Raw genomic sequence first — 15,879 nt, forward strand, 5'->3', positions numbered from 1 at the left:
TATATATATATATATATATATATATATATGTGTGTGTGTGTGTGTTAGTGAAGTGGTTCTGTCATTTTAACCTTGCAATGTAAAACAATACAGTTTTCTTGTGTTTATATTGCAGAGAAGTCCACCTCTAGTGCCTGTCCTATGGGGAAGCTTGAATGCACACACTCCCTGCACATGTGCATCAGGTCCCCAATTGTCCTTTATTGGATTAAACCATAGAGAAGGGGGCCATGCCTTCTCGATGTTGTCGTGGGAGGATGAGTTTATAGCAGTATAGAAGATAATACAGATGTCTGTCTTTTAAAATCCATATATATTTATTTTTCCTTTAGGGTATTCAAAAAAACAGATACTGTCAAACTCACAAAACAGAATGAGTACAAAAAGTGCAAGACTATGATTCAGAGCAAGGTGATGACATCTAAGTGCACACGTTTCATTCAAAATCTTTTTAAGACATTTAAACAGTGTTCTGATTAAATAGCATCATATAGAAGATTTATCCCCATCCCTGTAATTCACTAATTAAGGAATCTTCTAGTCTCAATTTCTAAAATGTTATTGATTTTCTTGAGCCGACTAAAAAAAAAAATAAGCGCTGTGTACAGCACCTGCATTAAGCGTCCCCACGCTCTGAATAGAGGTGCTAAACACTCCCCATAGAAATGTGTCTCTATGAGGAGATGCTGAGTGGCACAGCGCTGTGTTTCACAATAGCCTCCCAATGCTTTTCTATGGGAAGGTATTGGATTGGCTGAGATTGTCAAGATTGATATCAGTCAGCTGCGGCAAGTTGTGTGCGGCGATGCAGAAAAGGTGGGCAGTGCACTTTAACTGGTACTCCAGCACTATAGTGTTAGGAGTACAACTCTAACTGTTGAGTGTAAAAATGTATACATTGATAAGATTGATAAGATTTGAAGAAGAAGAAAAAAAACCAAAACATACATTTAAAAAATAAATAATTAAAACATACATTTGTAACTCTACTGCAAATCTGTATCTTGCTGACTATTCTAATACACTCAAAAACATCAGGCAAAGATTCTCAACCCAATCCCTACACTTAGTCTGTTAAAGGGATAGATGTAAATAATCAAATATAATCTCAATCTACTTCCAAACACGTGTCTTGAAAAGTTTATTTTGCAGATTTTAAAGGAATACAAATGTGTGTATTCCTAGCACTTTAGTGCCCTTGTCACTATTTAGATGACTCACAGAAAAGGTTAAAAGGTGAATTTACCTTTTCACCCTCACATCACTGGTCTCTGGCATGCCACTTTGCCTCTTTGGCTGAGATAATAGAGATCGATGATCTCAGCCAATCCAAAGCCTTGCCATAAGAAAGCATTTTGGGGTTAGTGCACATGCACTGGAAAACGCAGTGCCATGCCAATAAGATGGTCTGATTGAAATAGTGGAATTTTACTCTGCTGTTTTGGTAGAATTGTCTCCAATGGCTATCCGTGAAACAGCCACCAGAAGCAGGTTAACCCTGCAAAAAAAAATTACCGTTTTCAGCTGAAGGGTAAAAACAGGGCGACATAACACCCAGACCGCTTCATTGAGATTACGTGATCTGGGTGCCTATAGTGTTCCTTTAATGATCTCCTAGTCCAACTAAACCTATGTTAATGGTGCCACTATCTCCAGATGTATCCAGGGTGCTCACTGGAACTCTTCTCCTCTATCCTCTTTGTCATTGGTCACATGGGGCACCCTAATCACTTTCCCGACCATAAGATATTAGGAGTACTTCAATGCACTTGCGTATTGCTGTTATGATCCCACAGGAGGTGACTTGAATCTGTGAGAGGTAAGTAAAGCACTTTTAGGTCTGATAGAGATGACAAATGATGTTGAGCTTGTCAACTTTTGTAAACCTGTCATTTGCACAGAAGTAAAAGTAGCCCCTACATTTCTTCATTTACTAGTTTGAAAATATGCCACATTAAAAAATTAAAGGGGGGTGGTGGAAGGCAGCATAAAGGGTACATGCCAGTGTAAACAACAAATTAATAAAACATTGACAGAGCTTCTTCTGTGTAAACCCAATCTCTGGTTACACAATCCAATGTATTAATGCACCGGAGGAGAAGTAGGAAGCAGACATCAATTAATAACCCTATGCCAACTGGGAATAATGAAGACCTTTAAATACATGGAGGGGATAGGGCAGGTGTAACGAATGTGCAAAGAATATATCTGACTTGGATAGTAGAAAATGGGGTACCAGGCCTTAAATTGAAATTCACTTTGAATATTTTTGTTTCCACTTAGTCATCATTTAGCGAAAATAGTCATAATTATTCTGTTGTGCACAGAGATTTCTGAAAATATATCTTATCATACAGTTAAAGCCTAAGCTTGTGCTCTGGCTATGACTAAAACCCTGGAAGCCAACCATTAGTAATCGGCTTGTCTGTAATAGTGTAGAGGCAAAGGAAATCTTAATTAAAACTATAATATCTGTCTGACAGATAAGAAACATGTCTTCCCATATTCAATCACCTATGTTATCATATTTGAAAGGTTTAAATGATCAAATAGATTTTAGTTTGGTTTCATAATCTAAAATAATCTCTGGTAAGATTTTTATAAAAATTGACGTGTGATGGATGGCCTGATTTGTTTGGCGAAAGACACAAGCTTGCGGCACCATTTTTGTGATTGTGTTCCATGTATCTAGGTATTGTGTACCTGTATTATACATAGAGCAGTGTGTGTCTCCATTCTTCTGCTCAACCATGTTGCGTCCCTCAGCAGCGCTGTGGGCTCTTGTGTGCGTCTCCGGTCAACTTTAGCCTCTTTAGATAACTGTACTGCAAGTTATCCCACCGCTTACCACGAGTTTAGAGGAGCAGTTTAGTGCTGCAAGTTATGTAAAAAGAATACCCACGGACGATATATTAGGCGGTATCGTACAATGACGTTATTTCAGTTTCTTATCTGCATGAAGTTATGCTTCATTGACATTTATTTTTTAATAATCAAAAACATATACTAGAATCAAAGTAGACTGCCTTAAAAGGACACTAGAAGCAACACCACAGCTTGTATTCATTTTACAGCTAAATAATATACCTGTACTATTTCAACAATTAATTTTGTAATTTGGTATTGTTATTGCAAACAGGAAATCATACTATAAATATTTTGCAGTTTGCTGCATCTCTTACCCTGCCAGCTGTATCTAACACTCCCTTTGACTAAGTAATATCACGACTTAGTTTCAGTTCCTCCCATCTAAATTGCAGCATTTCACCAAAGCAAAGGTGTCTGAAATTGGAGTTGAGCTAACAATTATTCTTGCTAAAAAAAAAAAAACTAAACTTAAATTTCTGCTTATGCTCCACCCATAAAGTTCTGAGATGTATTGGCTAAAGGAAGCACTTTGAAAAGAGCAGGTGGAAATTATTGGAGCGTCATGATCGGCTGATGACCTCCTCATCTAGGTCATGTTAACTGCTTGAAATATACAGTCTGGGATTTATTGCAAATGCAGCAATGTGAAACAGTTTATTAACAAAATAATAATTTGAGGCTAGAGTGTCCTTGAAATTAATAATCCTTTCATAAGTATGTTAAAACACCATCCCCCCAAAAAGTGTATGTCTGACACATGATTACTAATCATGGAGGTCTCTTGTGTTTTAGTTTTTAGCTTTGAAATGATAAACAGAGACAAGCTAGGCAGAATATACAATTGTAATTGTCCCATAAACCCTATGATCATAAAGCATCCTTGCACATGCATTTGTTTCTGCTTCTCTCATGGGTTTGTGTGAATTGCACAGTTCTCCCATAGAATCCTCCTGGAGAACAAGCCTTGTCTGATCACTTATTGGTTAAAGAAGACAGGCAATTACTGTTGGGTATTATAAACAAAAATGATTGGTACATCTACCCTACTAAAACGTTCAATTATAGTGTGTGTTCACAAAAATAAAACTCGTGGTACATATGGCATAAATAAAACTAGATTTCCTGCCTGATCTTACAACTGAGCTGTCTCTTACATTAAACATTAGGTAAATAAATTTGAGTGATCACATACTCCAAGGAATCCATGTATAAAGTGGAATAATGAGGCAAAAATGTGGTTCTTTGTTGAACTCATGTGCATATGCCCACCCAGAATCCCTTGCAGTAGTTAGAGCACTGCTGAAGTGAGATTTCTGTGGAAAAAAGCAAGTCTTATTACTTGACTGGTGTGTGTATTTGTGTTTAGCAATGTATTAACTATCCACTTCAGGTAGAGGGAGTTTTCATACACACTTTTTTCCCCACCACTCCTCTATTGGTATGCCCTTCACAAGTAACACCAAGTCTCCATAGCAAGCAAATAACCAACCACATGCTGATGAGCTGCATTAACAATGAAACGGCTGTGCATGAGTTGTTCACTGGCATTGCACCACTTCCTGAGTTGTGTTTCAAAGCTGTTGTATACAGCAGACACACACTCTAAGGAATACATATATAACGTGGAATAATGAGGCAAAAATGTAATTCTTTGTTGAGCTCATTTGAATACACCTACCCAGAATCCCTTGCAGTGATAGCACTGTTAAATTGAGATTTCTGTGGGAAAAGCAAGTCTTATGGCTTGACTTGTGTGTATATTTGTGTTTAACAATATATTATAGGTAATATAGGTAAATGAAGGCTAAACAGTGACTGAAGAAATGCTGTAAAGAGAAAAGATGAAAAGATGTTTTGTGATTTCTAAATCATTTTGGTTTTTTTGCTGTAAAAATATCAGAGGGCAAGAAGCAGACCTGATATGATTGGAGAAAGAAGCAAAATCAGTGCTATGTTATCCATATTTAGCACAAAATATCAATTTAAAAAAAGGTATTATATGAACTTGTTTAAATGTCTGAGTAAATTCAGATGAGGTTTATGCCTTGAGAAAATTGCTGCATATGAGTCTGGTGGTTTGAAGGAAATGAAATGTATGATACAGAATAAAGTCCTGACACCTCACTGATGATGGTTAATGAGTGGAGGATGGCGGTTCATAACAGTGAGGCTGAATGTCTGCAGCAAATCACATAATTATTCTTCTTGTAACATTTCAAGAAAAAAAAATAGGAAAATGAAAGGCAGGCAGTCTACCTACATCAGAAAGAAAGCTGTATTAAAATTGCAGGGTTCAAAACCGTTTTCTCATGGAAACATCATTTATCTCACTGTCTCATTACTCATTAATAGTGTTATTTTGTCTTTCCTCCTTGAAAAACAAAAAACAAAATCTGTTACTATGAGAAGTTTTTAACTTTTCGTCTTCAAGATCTCTGTGTGAGAAATGTAAATTGTGCCAAGTTTAATGTTAAAATAGTTATGGGTTCTGACTTATGTTAGATCATATGCCTGAAAGTGTAATCAGTATTTCAGCAATGTTTATTATTTTAATTAGAAAGGATTTTGAGGACATACATTTTCAAATACATTGAATAGATTGCAATGTTTACCTAAGATTAATTTAGTGTTTTGCGTTTTGTTGTTTGACTTGTTTAGTATTTTGCTTTCATGGACGTGTGCCCATATGTTAAATGAACAACACAAACACAAAAAAATCAGTTTATAAATCACCTGGTGCTCAGTTTTGGCTGCCTAACACAAAAATAAAAAGGGAAAACTGGCACTCCGGGTCTTATTTATCCATGCTGGCTTCCATCAATAGTCAACGTTTCAGTACATCGTTAGAACTTTCCTCAGGACAATAATATATGTCTGTCTATTTGTATATATTGCCCATAAATGCCTTAGATAGTGTTTCTCATTATTTATATATGGAATCGAAACGCTTCTATTTCACCTTATTGAAGGGACCCTGTCCCTACAGGTGTTTTGCTGTAAGTACTGCGTTTTCAGAGAAAAGACAGTGATTATATTGCTGCCAAGGAATACCAATAGTGTCCGTCACTCTCCCAAAAATGCAATGAATTAGCATATTTAACATGACAGGACATTTTTTCCTCAGCTGAAGTGGCCCTTTAAATGTACATAAAGAACCACATTAATTCCAAAGTCATGAAAACCTTTCCGATTGCCTGTGAATCTAGTAGAGTGGAGAGCAACAAACTATATAATGTTTGACCATAAAAATGTATACAGCACTGTGAAATCAATGTTAAATCAAAATCTTTCATGATAAATTGTTCTCTGTAATTACACAGAGAACAAAGGGTAATATCTTTGCTAGCTCCATGGAATGTACTCCTTGGTAACCGTGGTAAATAATAGCTAGTAGAACATATTTCAGTAAGGGCAAAATATTTTATTTGAGCATTGATACTCGTTTGTTGGAGAGCTATTGGATTTAGCCATGCCTGTAGCCTGCCAGGCACACATTTTTACTGTGGAAAGAGCAGAACAGATCAGCTCCTTTCGATAATCATCTTTCAAATATGTCAAAGCAGCCTACCAGAATTACACCACACGAGAGGCTGTTTGTATTCCTCTAAAGTATAATTCTGCTGACTGAATATATGTTCTAATTTAAAGCAGAAATGAGCTGTGGGGTTTTTATTTAACGATTAGCTTCATATAAATGCAAATTAAAATGAATCAAGGGATCAACTGTTTCACGTTGTCTAAAGAAGTGCCAGCTTTCACTTTGCTTACACAGTAAATGGCACTACTACTACAATTGGAGAGAGTGCTTACTGTTGCTATGTAGGAATGCCATGGATAGCAAGTCAGACCGTATCTGTCTATTAACAAGCAGTGTGCTGTTTGTTTGCTCACTGCATACAAGAGGCTAAATATCCAGCAACTGTGTTTGAATGCTACACCTGTCCGTGATTAAACAAATTAAATATTCTTATCTCTTAATTAAAAACACAGACGATACATTTCATTCTTCAGCCACTAATTAGATTCTAGTGGAAACTAAAACCAAGGTCTAAGCTATTCGTATTAATCTAGCACAGCTGGATTGCTTAATGTAGATGTTAAAATGTATATTTAAAAAGTATTAATCTTTGAGAGCAACATAGAGCTGAATAAAGTTGAATGACTTTTGACCTCAGACATTTATAATTGTCTTGTGCTTTAAAAGAAGCTTCAGAATTTCAGACATATTTTGCATACTTTCACATACTGATCTCCACTAATGAATATAGCATACTGGGCCTCTTTGCTTCCTATAATGTCTGTTTCAACTAAACTGATTGATTCATGCGTGATAGAAAATGTTTTTCTCCATACATATGCAATTTAAGTTGGTTGGTTGTGTGCAATTGGACCTAAAGTTCATATTTCCAATCCGTTTTACTCTGATTTTAAAGGGTCTCTCCGCTCTTATAAAGAATTTATTACTCTGGAGTGTTTTAACGGGTTACTCTAACCAAAATTAGTGATGTACTGAGGGGAGGACTTGGGCCATGGCGGCATTGGTTTTCTGTTGCCTGCATACTATGTGTGCCGATGACATGCTCAATATGTGCAGGGTTAACATGTTATTGTATCTTCTGGAGGTGGAGTTATACATATGACAGCAAATTATGCTAAGTCTTGTTTGTGCAGCGTTTCTCAATGAACCAATGCAAATACAAAAAAAAGGTGTGGGATTCTTTTCCACAGTCAGCACCCTTTTACTATCAACATCGATGGTCAGATCCGTTTTATTGATCACAGAGCGTTGTTGCCAATCAGTCAACACTATAGCTTAAACTAAAAACTTGTGAAACTGTATACTTCTGTGTTAAAGGGACACTATAGTGACCAGAACAACTACAGCTTAATGGCATTTTCATGTAAACACTGCTTTTTCAGAGAATGTATAACACAAATATATAACACAAACAAATATATAACACAAACAATCAGAGAAAATGCAGTGTTTAAATTGCCCCTAGGGACACCTCCAAGTGACCACTGCTCAGATGGCCACTGGAGGGGCTTCCTGGCTCGGGGCTGAACAGTAGATAGCAGTGCCGTTCAGCGTCTCCACGCTCTGCATGGGCACGCTGAATTTTCCTCATAGAGATGGATCGATTCAATGCATCTCTATGAGGAGGTGCTGATTGGACAAAATGTTGTTTGGTCCCGTCCCCTTGCCGAATTTTAGCCAATCCAATGCTTTCCCCATGGGAAAGCATTGGATTGGCAAAAAAATCGGCAATATTGATGATGTCACCAAGGGGCAGGGCTGAAAATAAGGTAAGTTTTAAGCCATTCTGAGGGGCTAAGGGTGGGGGCAAGCCACCTATATGATGGGTTTTCACTATAGGGTCAGGAATACATGTTTGTGTTCCTGACCCTATAGTGATCCCTTAAAGTTTCTTGAACCTGATAGATCAGTAGTTTGTAACCTTTTATGACATTCTACATTGCACTAGCTTGTCAACCCATTCTTTACTTTAAAATATGAGTACAGTTTCCATAGGGTTAAATGGGATGCACTTATTTGGGTTGCTGGACCATTGGGGTCTCCCTGAACAGTTTTCTATACCCACTTGCGCTCTCTATACTGGCCGCTGTACCCATTTGGTGGTGCTAGGCTCCTAGTCATAGTCCTTCCCACTATACAATGGTTTAGCAGCTGCCTCATCTAAGTTAAGACCTGTAAACTATACTCTTTTGCTCCTGACTCTCAGAATGGATTTGGATGCATAGGTCCCCAGATTCATACCGTGCATAGGTCAGGTAATTTATTTTGAAATGCGCCTACTCCCTCATGTGTTTTACAGGCTCTCCCCATATTTACATATGATAACCCTAATATCTGCAGATTGCCATAGATGCATTCTTCTAAATGTTTTGCATCTTCCTTAGACAGTGGGGGACCTGGAGCTCTCAATCTAGCCAGCTCAATTGGTCATGTGGCATCCACCCTAGAGAGAGGTGATGGTTGGATTTTGAGCTGAACTCATTGTGGCGATATACCCTCTTGAAGATGAGTCTCTACCGCCTGTGGTTGCCCCTTCCTAGTTGTGATCGCTCCAGAGTGATTATAGCTGCCAGTGATTATAGTATTGCTAAAGGGGTAACCGCAGTATCACCCAAACACGAGCCGAGGCTAAGTGAAGGGTGAAGAAGAACTGTTTATTCCCAGCCAAATGGCTCACATTTATACAGAATCTGGTACAGTAGACACTCCCCAAAACACGCCCATAAGCACACCCACAAAATGTCCCTGAGCAAATACAGTAACAAATATAGAAAAACATAAAAACGTATTTACCACATAAGAACCCCCACAGTCTATACACTGAGCGCCCAACATATCCGAAAAGCGCTCAGATCCCACCAACAGAGCCGAAACGCCACCGTGTGGAAATTATGACCAGTCACACACATGGTCCTATGCCCAAAACAGTTTCAGGGCATTTTGTGCTTTTGGCCGGTTAACTTCAGGAGTTCCATGCGAAAGAAATACCAAACGCACAATCTGGCTTCTTAGTAGCATTTATTTGTATGAAACATACAAACAAACCTACCAAATTGTGCTCTCCTGACGTGTGTGGGGAAGGAGCAGGCGTTCATCCAAGTTCAGCGGTGTTCGGGAGTGTGTGTCCAAATTTAGTTCCATGCGATCGAAGCCCAAACACCGCTGCCTGCATTCTCACGAACAAGGTGCCCAATTAGAAGCCACACTGATAGAACTGTCAGAGGCTCATAAGGGTAAATCAGCTCAGAAGTGGTCCGCAGTTCGTGGGTTGGTTCGGTTCCCGAACAGTCCAAGGGAATCCCACGAACCCAGTCTTTGAAATAGCCTTTTAGCATGGCCCATAATCCTGAGGCAAGAGGCAAGCAACCAGGCTCCTCCAGGAGCTTTTGGCGAGGGCTAGTTCTCCACACTCATAGGTTTAGATTTACCTTAGTTCTACATGTGGCTGGATAGGTGGCAGAGGGCTTTGCTTCATACGAGTTGTCCGGTCATGACCCCTTCCATGGCAACAATGATTTCCCTCTAGGCATGGTGCCTAAAGATTTCCAGTGGTTAGAAGGCTTCATCAGTTATACCAGATTATTGTAAAGGTCACTTTTTCAGAAGTCACTTCCCTCTCCACAAAAAGCTTCTTTAGTTATCTTCAGCTTTGAGACTTCACAAATCAGTAGAGGGCATGGTTCCTAGCTAGGTCTTAAATGATCTTATTTGAGTTCATCTGTGATTGAGGTATTTGTCAAAGGGGGTTAATCACCTTATTGTATAATGCACAATGCTCAAACCCAGGTGTATAGGGTTAAATTAAATACTCTGGTCCCTGGAAGAAAGACTTGAATGAACCCCAGGAGGGAGTTGTGAGGGAGAATATTTGGGATGTGCCTGGAGGGATCTTCATAAGTTCTCACTCACAGGAGCAAATGTTCAAAATGCTTTTGCAATTGTACACAACCCCTGTACAATGCTTTCATATGCGTAGATCACTAAAAGCGTTATGCTGAATATCATGTGGCTCTAAGTGAACAGTCCTGTACATGTGGTTGGAGTGTTCTGGGTGGTTCCTTTTTGGCAAAGTATCCAACCGTTATTATTTCAGGTATTTCATAGACCCGTTGATTTTTACTATTGATAATTTTTGTCTTCCAGGCCCATTTATAGATTACCCCTCCACTTCCAGAGACTATTGTAATTACCCTGGAAGTTTGAAGGGTGTTGGTGTCTAAATGCCTTCATTCCACAGTACCTATCATTCCAAATGTTAAAGCCAACATAGTTAGACATGGAAATGCTCACAGTACTCGTGCATAATTCCACTTCTACTTTCAAATCTTTTCTCATCAAGTTTTTTTAATATATTATATTTAATATATATGTGTGTGTTGCTCGAATAACCATTTTTTTTTTTTGTTAAAAGTAGCCTGGTGTTTAATATTCCAAATATTGGAAACCCACTGAACTTGAACGACGACCAAACTTTAGCTCCCACACCAAAGTTTTAAGAACCACTGTGATAGATTGCAAAGCTGGTTCTCCAATTTCTTAATATGTGGACATTTTTACAAATTTAGGGTCCAGTTTATTATTACAGGATATGTTTAACTTTTATTAGCTTTTTTTTTTTTTCTTCAAAATATTAAATATATATATACACAAAACAAAGAGAAAAGGGCACACTTTCTATCCCAACTGCAACTAGTGGCATAAATGATATCCAAATTCCCCAGTGCTTAACCACAATGGAACAAACATATAACTAAAAATAGAAGGCCAAGGAAGTTCAAAAATAAAAAAACCCATGCATTGTGTGAAAACAAAAAGCTTCCCACTGGAAACCAGTAGCAAGAATAGTAGTGTCATGGACATGGTACATCAACGTGCAGTTACACCAAAAAGCTTCCACTAGAAACTGTTGAGGAACTGTTGAGGAAATAAAGCTTGTGAAACAACTGGTCCAAATCAAAAAGATTATTATTGAACAATCAATCAACCATATTATTCATAACATACTGCACTATCATTGTACTTTTATTTGCCTTTTTTTTTTTAAGAGTAAGACACATAATTGTGAAATCTGCTGCTACCTGTGTATGTATGATTTTATTATAATAATTCTTAGTGCTGTCCACCTAATTTACTTGCTTGTTTTGTTCTATTGTTCACAAGGTAAAAGGAACTCCTTGTTGGTGAATAGCTGCTTTATTGGATAGAGAGCACTTATCACTTTTTTCACTACCAATTTATTGTTGTTGTGTTTTGTGTTTTATAAATATAGCCAACTTAACAAAACAATGTAGCCTAGTAGTGCAAAAAGCGCAAAGCAATAATGTAAATTATAAGTAAAGAAAACTATTAGAACCATGGTGATTTATATGTAGAGAACAAACAAAACAAAAAAGAGCAGGGAACTAATGTCTGTACACAATATGCATCTACAATGAGAACAACCACGTTATCATATTGCAAAATAAAAACAATGACATTAATATTATTAAACAATTGGGTCATTTTATACTCTTTTATAATTCCTGAAAAGAAGAAACTGAAAAAATAAACATTTATGTAAAGGCAGATTTCAATTTAAATCTAAATCGGTTATGTAAAAAGGCAAATAAGAAATATATGAATTTAGTCCATTGGGAGCCACGGTACTCAAGGTTTTAATCCATAATGTTTCCCGCTGAAGAAGGAGTTGAGCTCTGTCACCCCCTCTAGCCAACAGTGGAAGCATATCAATGCTGACTCTAGAGTGGTCAGTGAATATCCCATATAAAATAGTATTTCTATTTGTACTCTTTCTGTAAAGGGTGTATCCCAGTCAATCAATTTCAATATGTCATCCTAACAGGACTAGGAGGGGTGTTAACTTTCTTCATGACGTCCTCAAAGGACTGTTCATCTCCCCCATACAATAAAACAATTGTTTAAATATTGTTTGTAAATCAAAACAAATTTCTGAAACAAGGATTCAAGTACAGTCCTTTTATACATATATATGTAAACACTGGCCTATGAGGGTGCCATCAATGCCCCCATCGCTAGAAAGTATTCTACAGTTGGACTTTGGTAGTGGGGAGATGCCAAGATCAAATTGTTCACCGAGTATTGCCCTCCTCATGGAGGTTGATTGGATACGTCCATCACTGCCAGTAGTTCATCACCATCCAGTACTCATGTTTAATTTATTATCTCAATCAATGCCCCACTGTCACGCAAATATGACTCTGTGTGTTTAATAGATTCCACCTATGTCAGACACATATATCATAGGCATATCGTTCTGCCTGGAGGGGAAGTGAAACCTTTATGGTGTTTGGGAATAGTATATGGCAGAGGAATACCTGCTTCAAATTCTCTTTGTATTCTAGTACAGATTACCTGCATGAACTTCTCATCAGGGTTAAAGGTGATACTCTCATATGTGCTTTCATTCATCAATTGTCTCAGGGTTTCATATCGATACTCCGCATAATTAAGGATCACAATTTCCCAACCTTTGTCCGCAGGGCGTATAACAATTTGTGGGTTGGTAGATGGATCATGTAAAGCTTTTTTGCTTAACTATCAAATTCTATTTAGTCAATCGTTTCATAGAGAAATACTGATCTATACATATATATATAATGTAAATTATTTTGAAAAGTTTATCTAGACATATTAAATCTGTCCCGTACCTTGATTATATGGGGGTCTTTTTCAGTCCCTTACACTTAATAACATTAGAGAAATCAATTATTTGGATAAATATGCTTAAAGTAAAAATAGTTATTCTGATCTGTTATATTGGTATCTAATGTCACCTATAATGAAAAAAAAGATATGTAATGCCATTCTAAATGCTGGGAGTGTCCGTATCCCTGTGGCCATCTTATATGCTGGGTCAACTTTTCACGTGCTTTCATTTAAATGCAAACTGCTTGCTCACGATTTTCCGAACTTATTCATATATTTACATTTTGTGTTGCATAGTTTAGTTGTAATCAAGCACATCTCAAGATGATGAAGATGATTTCTGAAACAGAATCGTAGACTAATAGAAAATATTGTGCTTCAGCAGAAATAATTCCGTGAATCACTGATAATGAATGATGAATAAATAATTAGCATGTCTAGACATTTTATGTACTCAAATTCATACGTCACTTAATTTTCCTTTATTCAGTAAATTAGCTACCCTAATACTTCCCCTTAAACGACTTAACACTTGCTTTGTTTAAACTAAAATTGTTCATATTAATATAGCTAACCTCTCACAAATTAGGTGCTGTCTACACTTGCCACAATGTGTTACATTGTATTGTGGGAGATATTGTCAACAGGACCTGAAACGAAAAGAGCTCCCTTAGGACGGTCATTGATCTAAATATCACATTCAAAATATAATAGTTTTACATAGTATTTCTGATTTGTAGTTTTTCACATTTAATTTTGTGTAATACTGAGATTTATTTGTTTTTAAGTTGCAAAATGCACGCCTTTGAGCCCTTTTAAGTCAAATGTAACTACAGTTGATTCCTTTTTAGGGAGCTATATAGTTACAATTTTTCACAAGGGACGTATGATTTATGAGTGACCTTAACACACAGGGTTCAGAAAGAAAGACGATAAGACAGAAGCCATATTCCTTTTGAGATTACTGTCTCTGACTATAAAGCCTAGGGCCTGAAGTAAATCAATTGAACTTTCGTCCACTTTACTAGATAGCAACACAAAAACGAAATGAGACTGATTTTATTAAGAAAAGGATGATAGATGAGTCAGTTAAAAGCTTGTCTAGTTTTAAAATTGCTGGTTTTAGTCATAACAGAGTGATCTTTTTTATCAGTCTGTATGTCTCTGACATTGCTATGGTAACCTACAGGGCTGATGGAATTCCCTCAATCTTTTTTTTTTCCTTTCTTTCTTCTTTCAGAGGGTGAGGAGACTGGCGTGATGGATAGCCTGCTAGAGGCCTTGCAGTCTGGAGCTGCTTTCAGAGACAGGAGAAAAAGAACACCGAGACCTAAAGGTGACCAGTATACCTTTTTTTATTTTTTTTAAATATATATAACTTGTAACTCCATACAGCTTGGTTTTGCAAATTTGTGTAAGTGCATGCATTTTAAAACGTTCATCAGAAACATAGTGCTACCGGGAGAATGTGCTTAAAGTGCCAGGAGCAAGCGTAATCCTTTCCTCGCAATGACAAATGTCAGGGAAGACATTTAATTCAAGTTGGCTGATGTCAGTACTACTTTGCAAACCGATGCACTGAACTTAACATAAGCTGCTGATTATGACAAGACTTGTCTTCAAAACCATATGTATTTTATCTCTCTGGTGTGTATGCTAATGTGTATTAAAAGGGATATCCCATCATGGTGTACCGTTTTTAATTATATCATATACTCCGCCTATACAGCATTAAAGGTTCACGTAATAAAGTTAACTCCAAGTATTTCTATATAATGTCATATGTTCTGTGGAATTTAAGATTTTATTTATTTACCTTTAGGTTCCTTTGTTTTCTATTTTATGGTTTTTTTCAGACAAGCAGGAAAATCTGAGTCCAACTTCTGAAAGGCCTATTCTAAAGGCTTGTAACCATGGTAATGTAGTGTGTTCATGCATTACTTGCTCGTCTATGCTTATTTTGCTAATCTATGGTTCTGGCTTCTGCTTTGCTGTTAAACACAGTGACACTAACCGTCCTCTGAATGTGCTCTGTAACAATCTGTCTGTCACCAAAAGGAGATTCCCTATTGCTTCATTCTGTTTTGTTGCAAGGTGTTTTCATTATTTTATATTTTTGCTTCATACTAAATGGCTAACTTTTATTAAGCATGTTGACTCTTGATTTTTATGTCTTTATGTGTTCTTTATGGAAGATGATTCATACATGCATATGTGCATCATGAGAAAATAATTCTGCAGACTTCTTCATAAACACCTAAATTCGAGTGGTTTATGAATATCTAGAGAACTATTGGATGGAATTATTTATTCTTAATACACAGTTCTATTTTGTTAGGTATCCTTGAGCGTTTGCAGGAATTTTCGGGGGGGGAGGGGGAAGCATGTTTATGACATCCATGTTTGGCCCCTTTTTGACAGTGTCATGAAGGGGAGGGGAATAGTCATTATCACATAAAGCCAGGGTGAATAGTATGTATGTTTTCCTGACACTATAGTGTTCCTTTAATCAAATTAAAAGAACATTCTGGTCACCATAACAACTTCATCTAAATTAGATTGCTATACCAGGAGGCCCCTGGGTGCTCTCTTTCCTTTAAGGGGTTAAACCTCTCTCTCAAATGGTTTAACCCTCCAGCTCAAGATCTCCAGGTCGTTTAGTGGTATTCAGCTTCTGAAACAGAGTGTCAGGAAGTGCAGATTGACATCAGGCATGGGTGCCACTGATTGGCTAGAGTCAGCTGACGCTCTAAGCCAATCGCTAGTTCCCAGTTCATAAAAATGTTCTACATTTTTATGAATGGGTA

General features: G+C 37.3%; 1 protein-coding gene across 1 annotated transcript in view; it reads left to right on the forward strand.

The window, feature by feature from the left end:
* Window positions 1-15,879, forward strand: part of DIAPH3 (diaphanous related formin 3) — a 747,362-nt gene that overhangs the window by 598,663 nt on the left and 132,820 nt on the right. The window contains exons 27-28 of the mRNA XM_063425945.1: window positions 14,313-14,408; window positions 14,929-14,988. Of these exons, the coding sequence (XP_063282015.1) occupies window positions 14,313-14,408; window positions 14,929-14,988 (156 nt within the window). The remainder of the gene's footprint in view (window positions 1-14,312; window positions 14,409-14,928; window positions 14,989-15,879) is intronic.

The sequence above is a fragment of the Pelobates fuscus genome, chromosome 1, assembly GCF_036172605.1.
Source record: "Pelobates fuscus isolate aPelFus1 chromosome 1, aPelFus1.pri, whole genome shotgun sequence".
In the NCBI taxonomy this organism is placed as follows: Eukaryota; Metazoa; Chordata; class Amphibia; order Anura; family Pelobatidae; genus Pelobates; species Pelobates fuscus.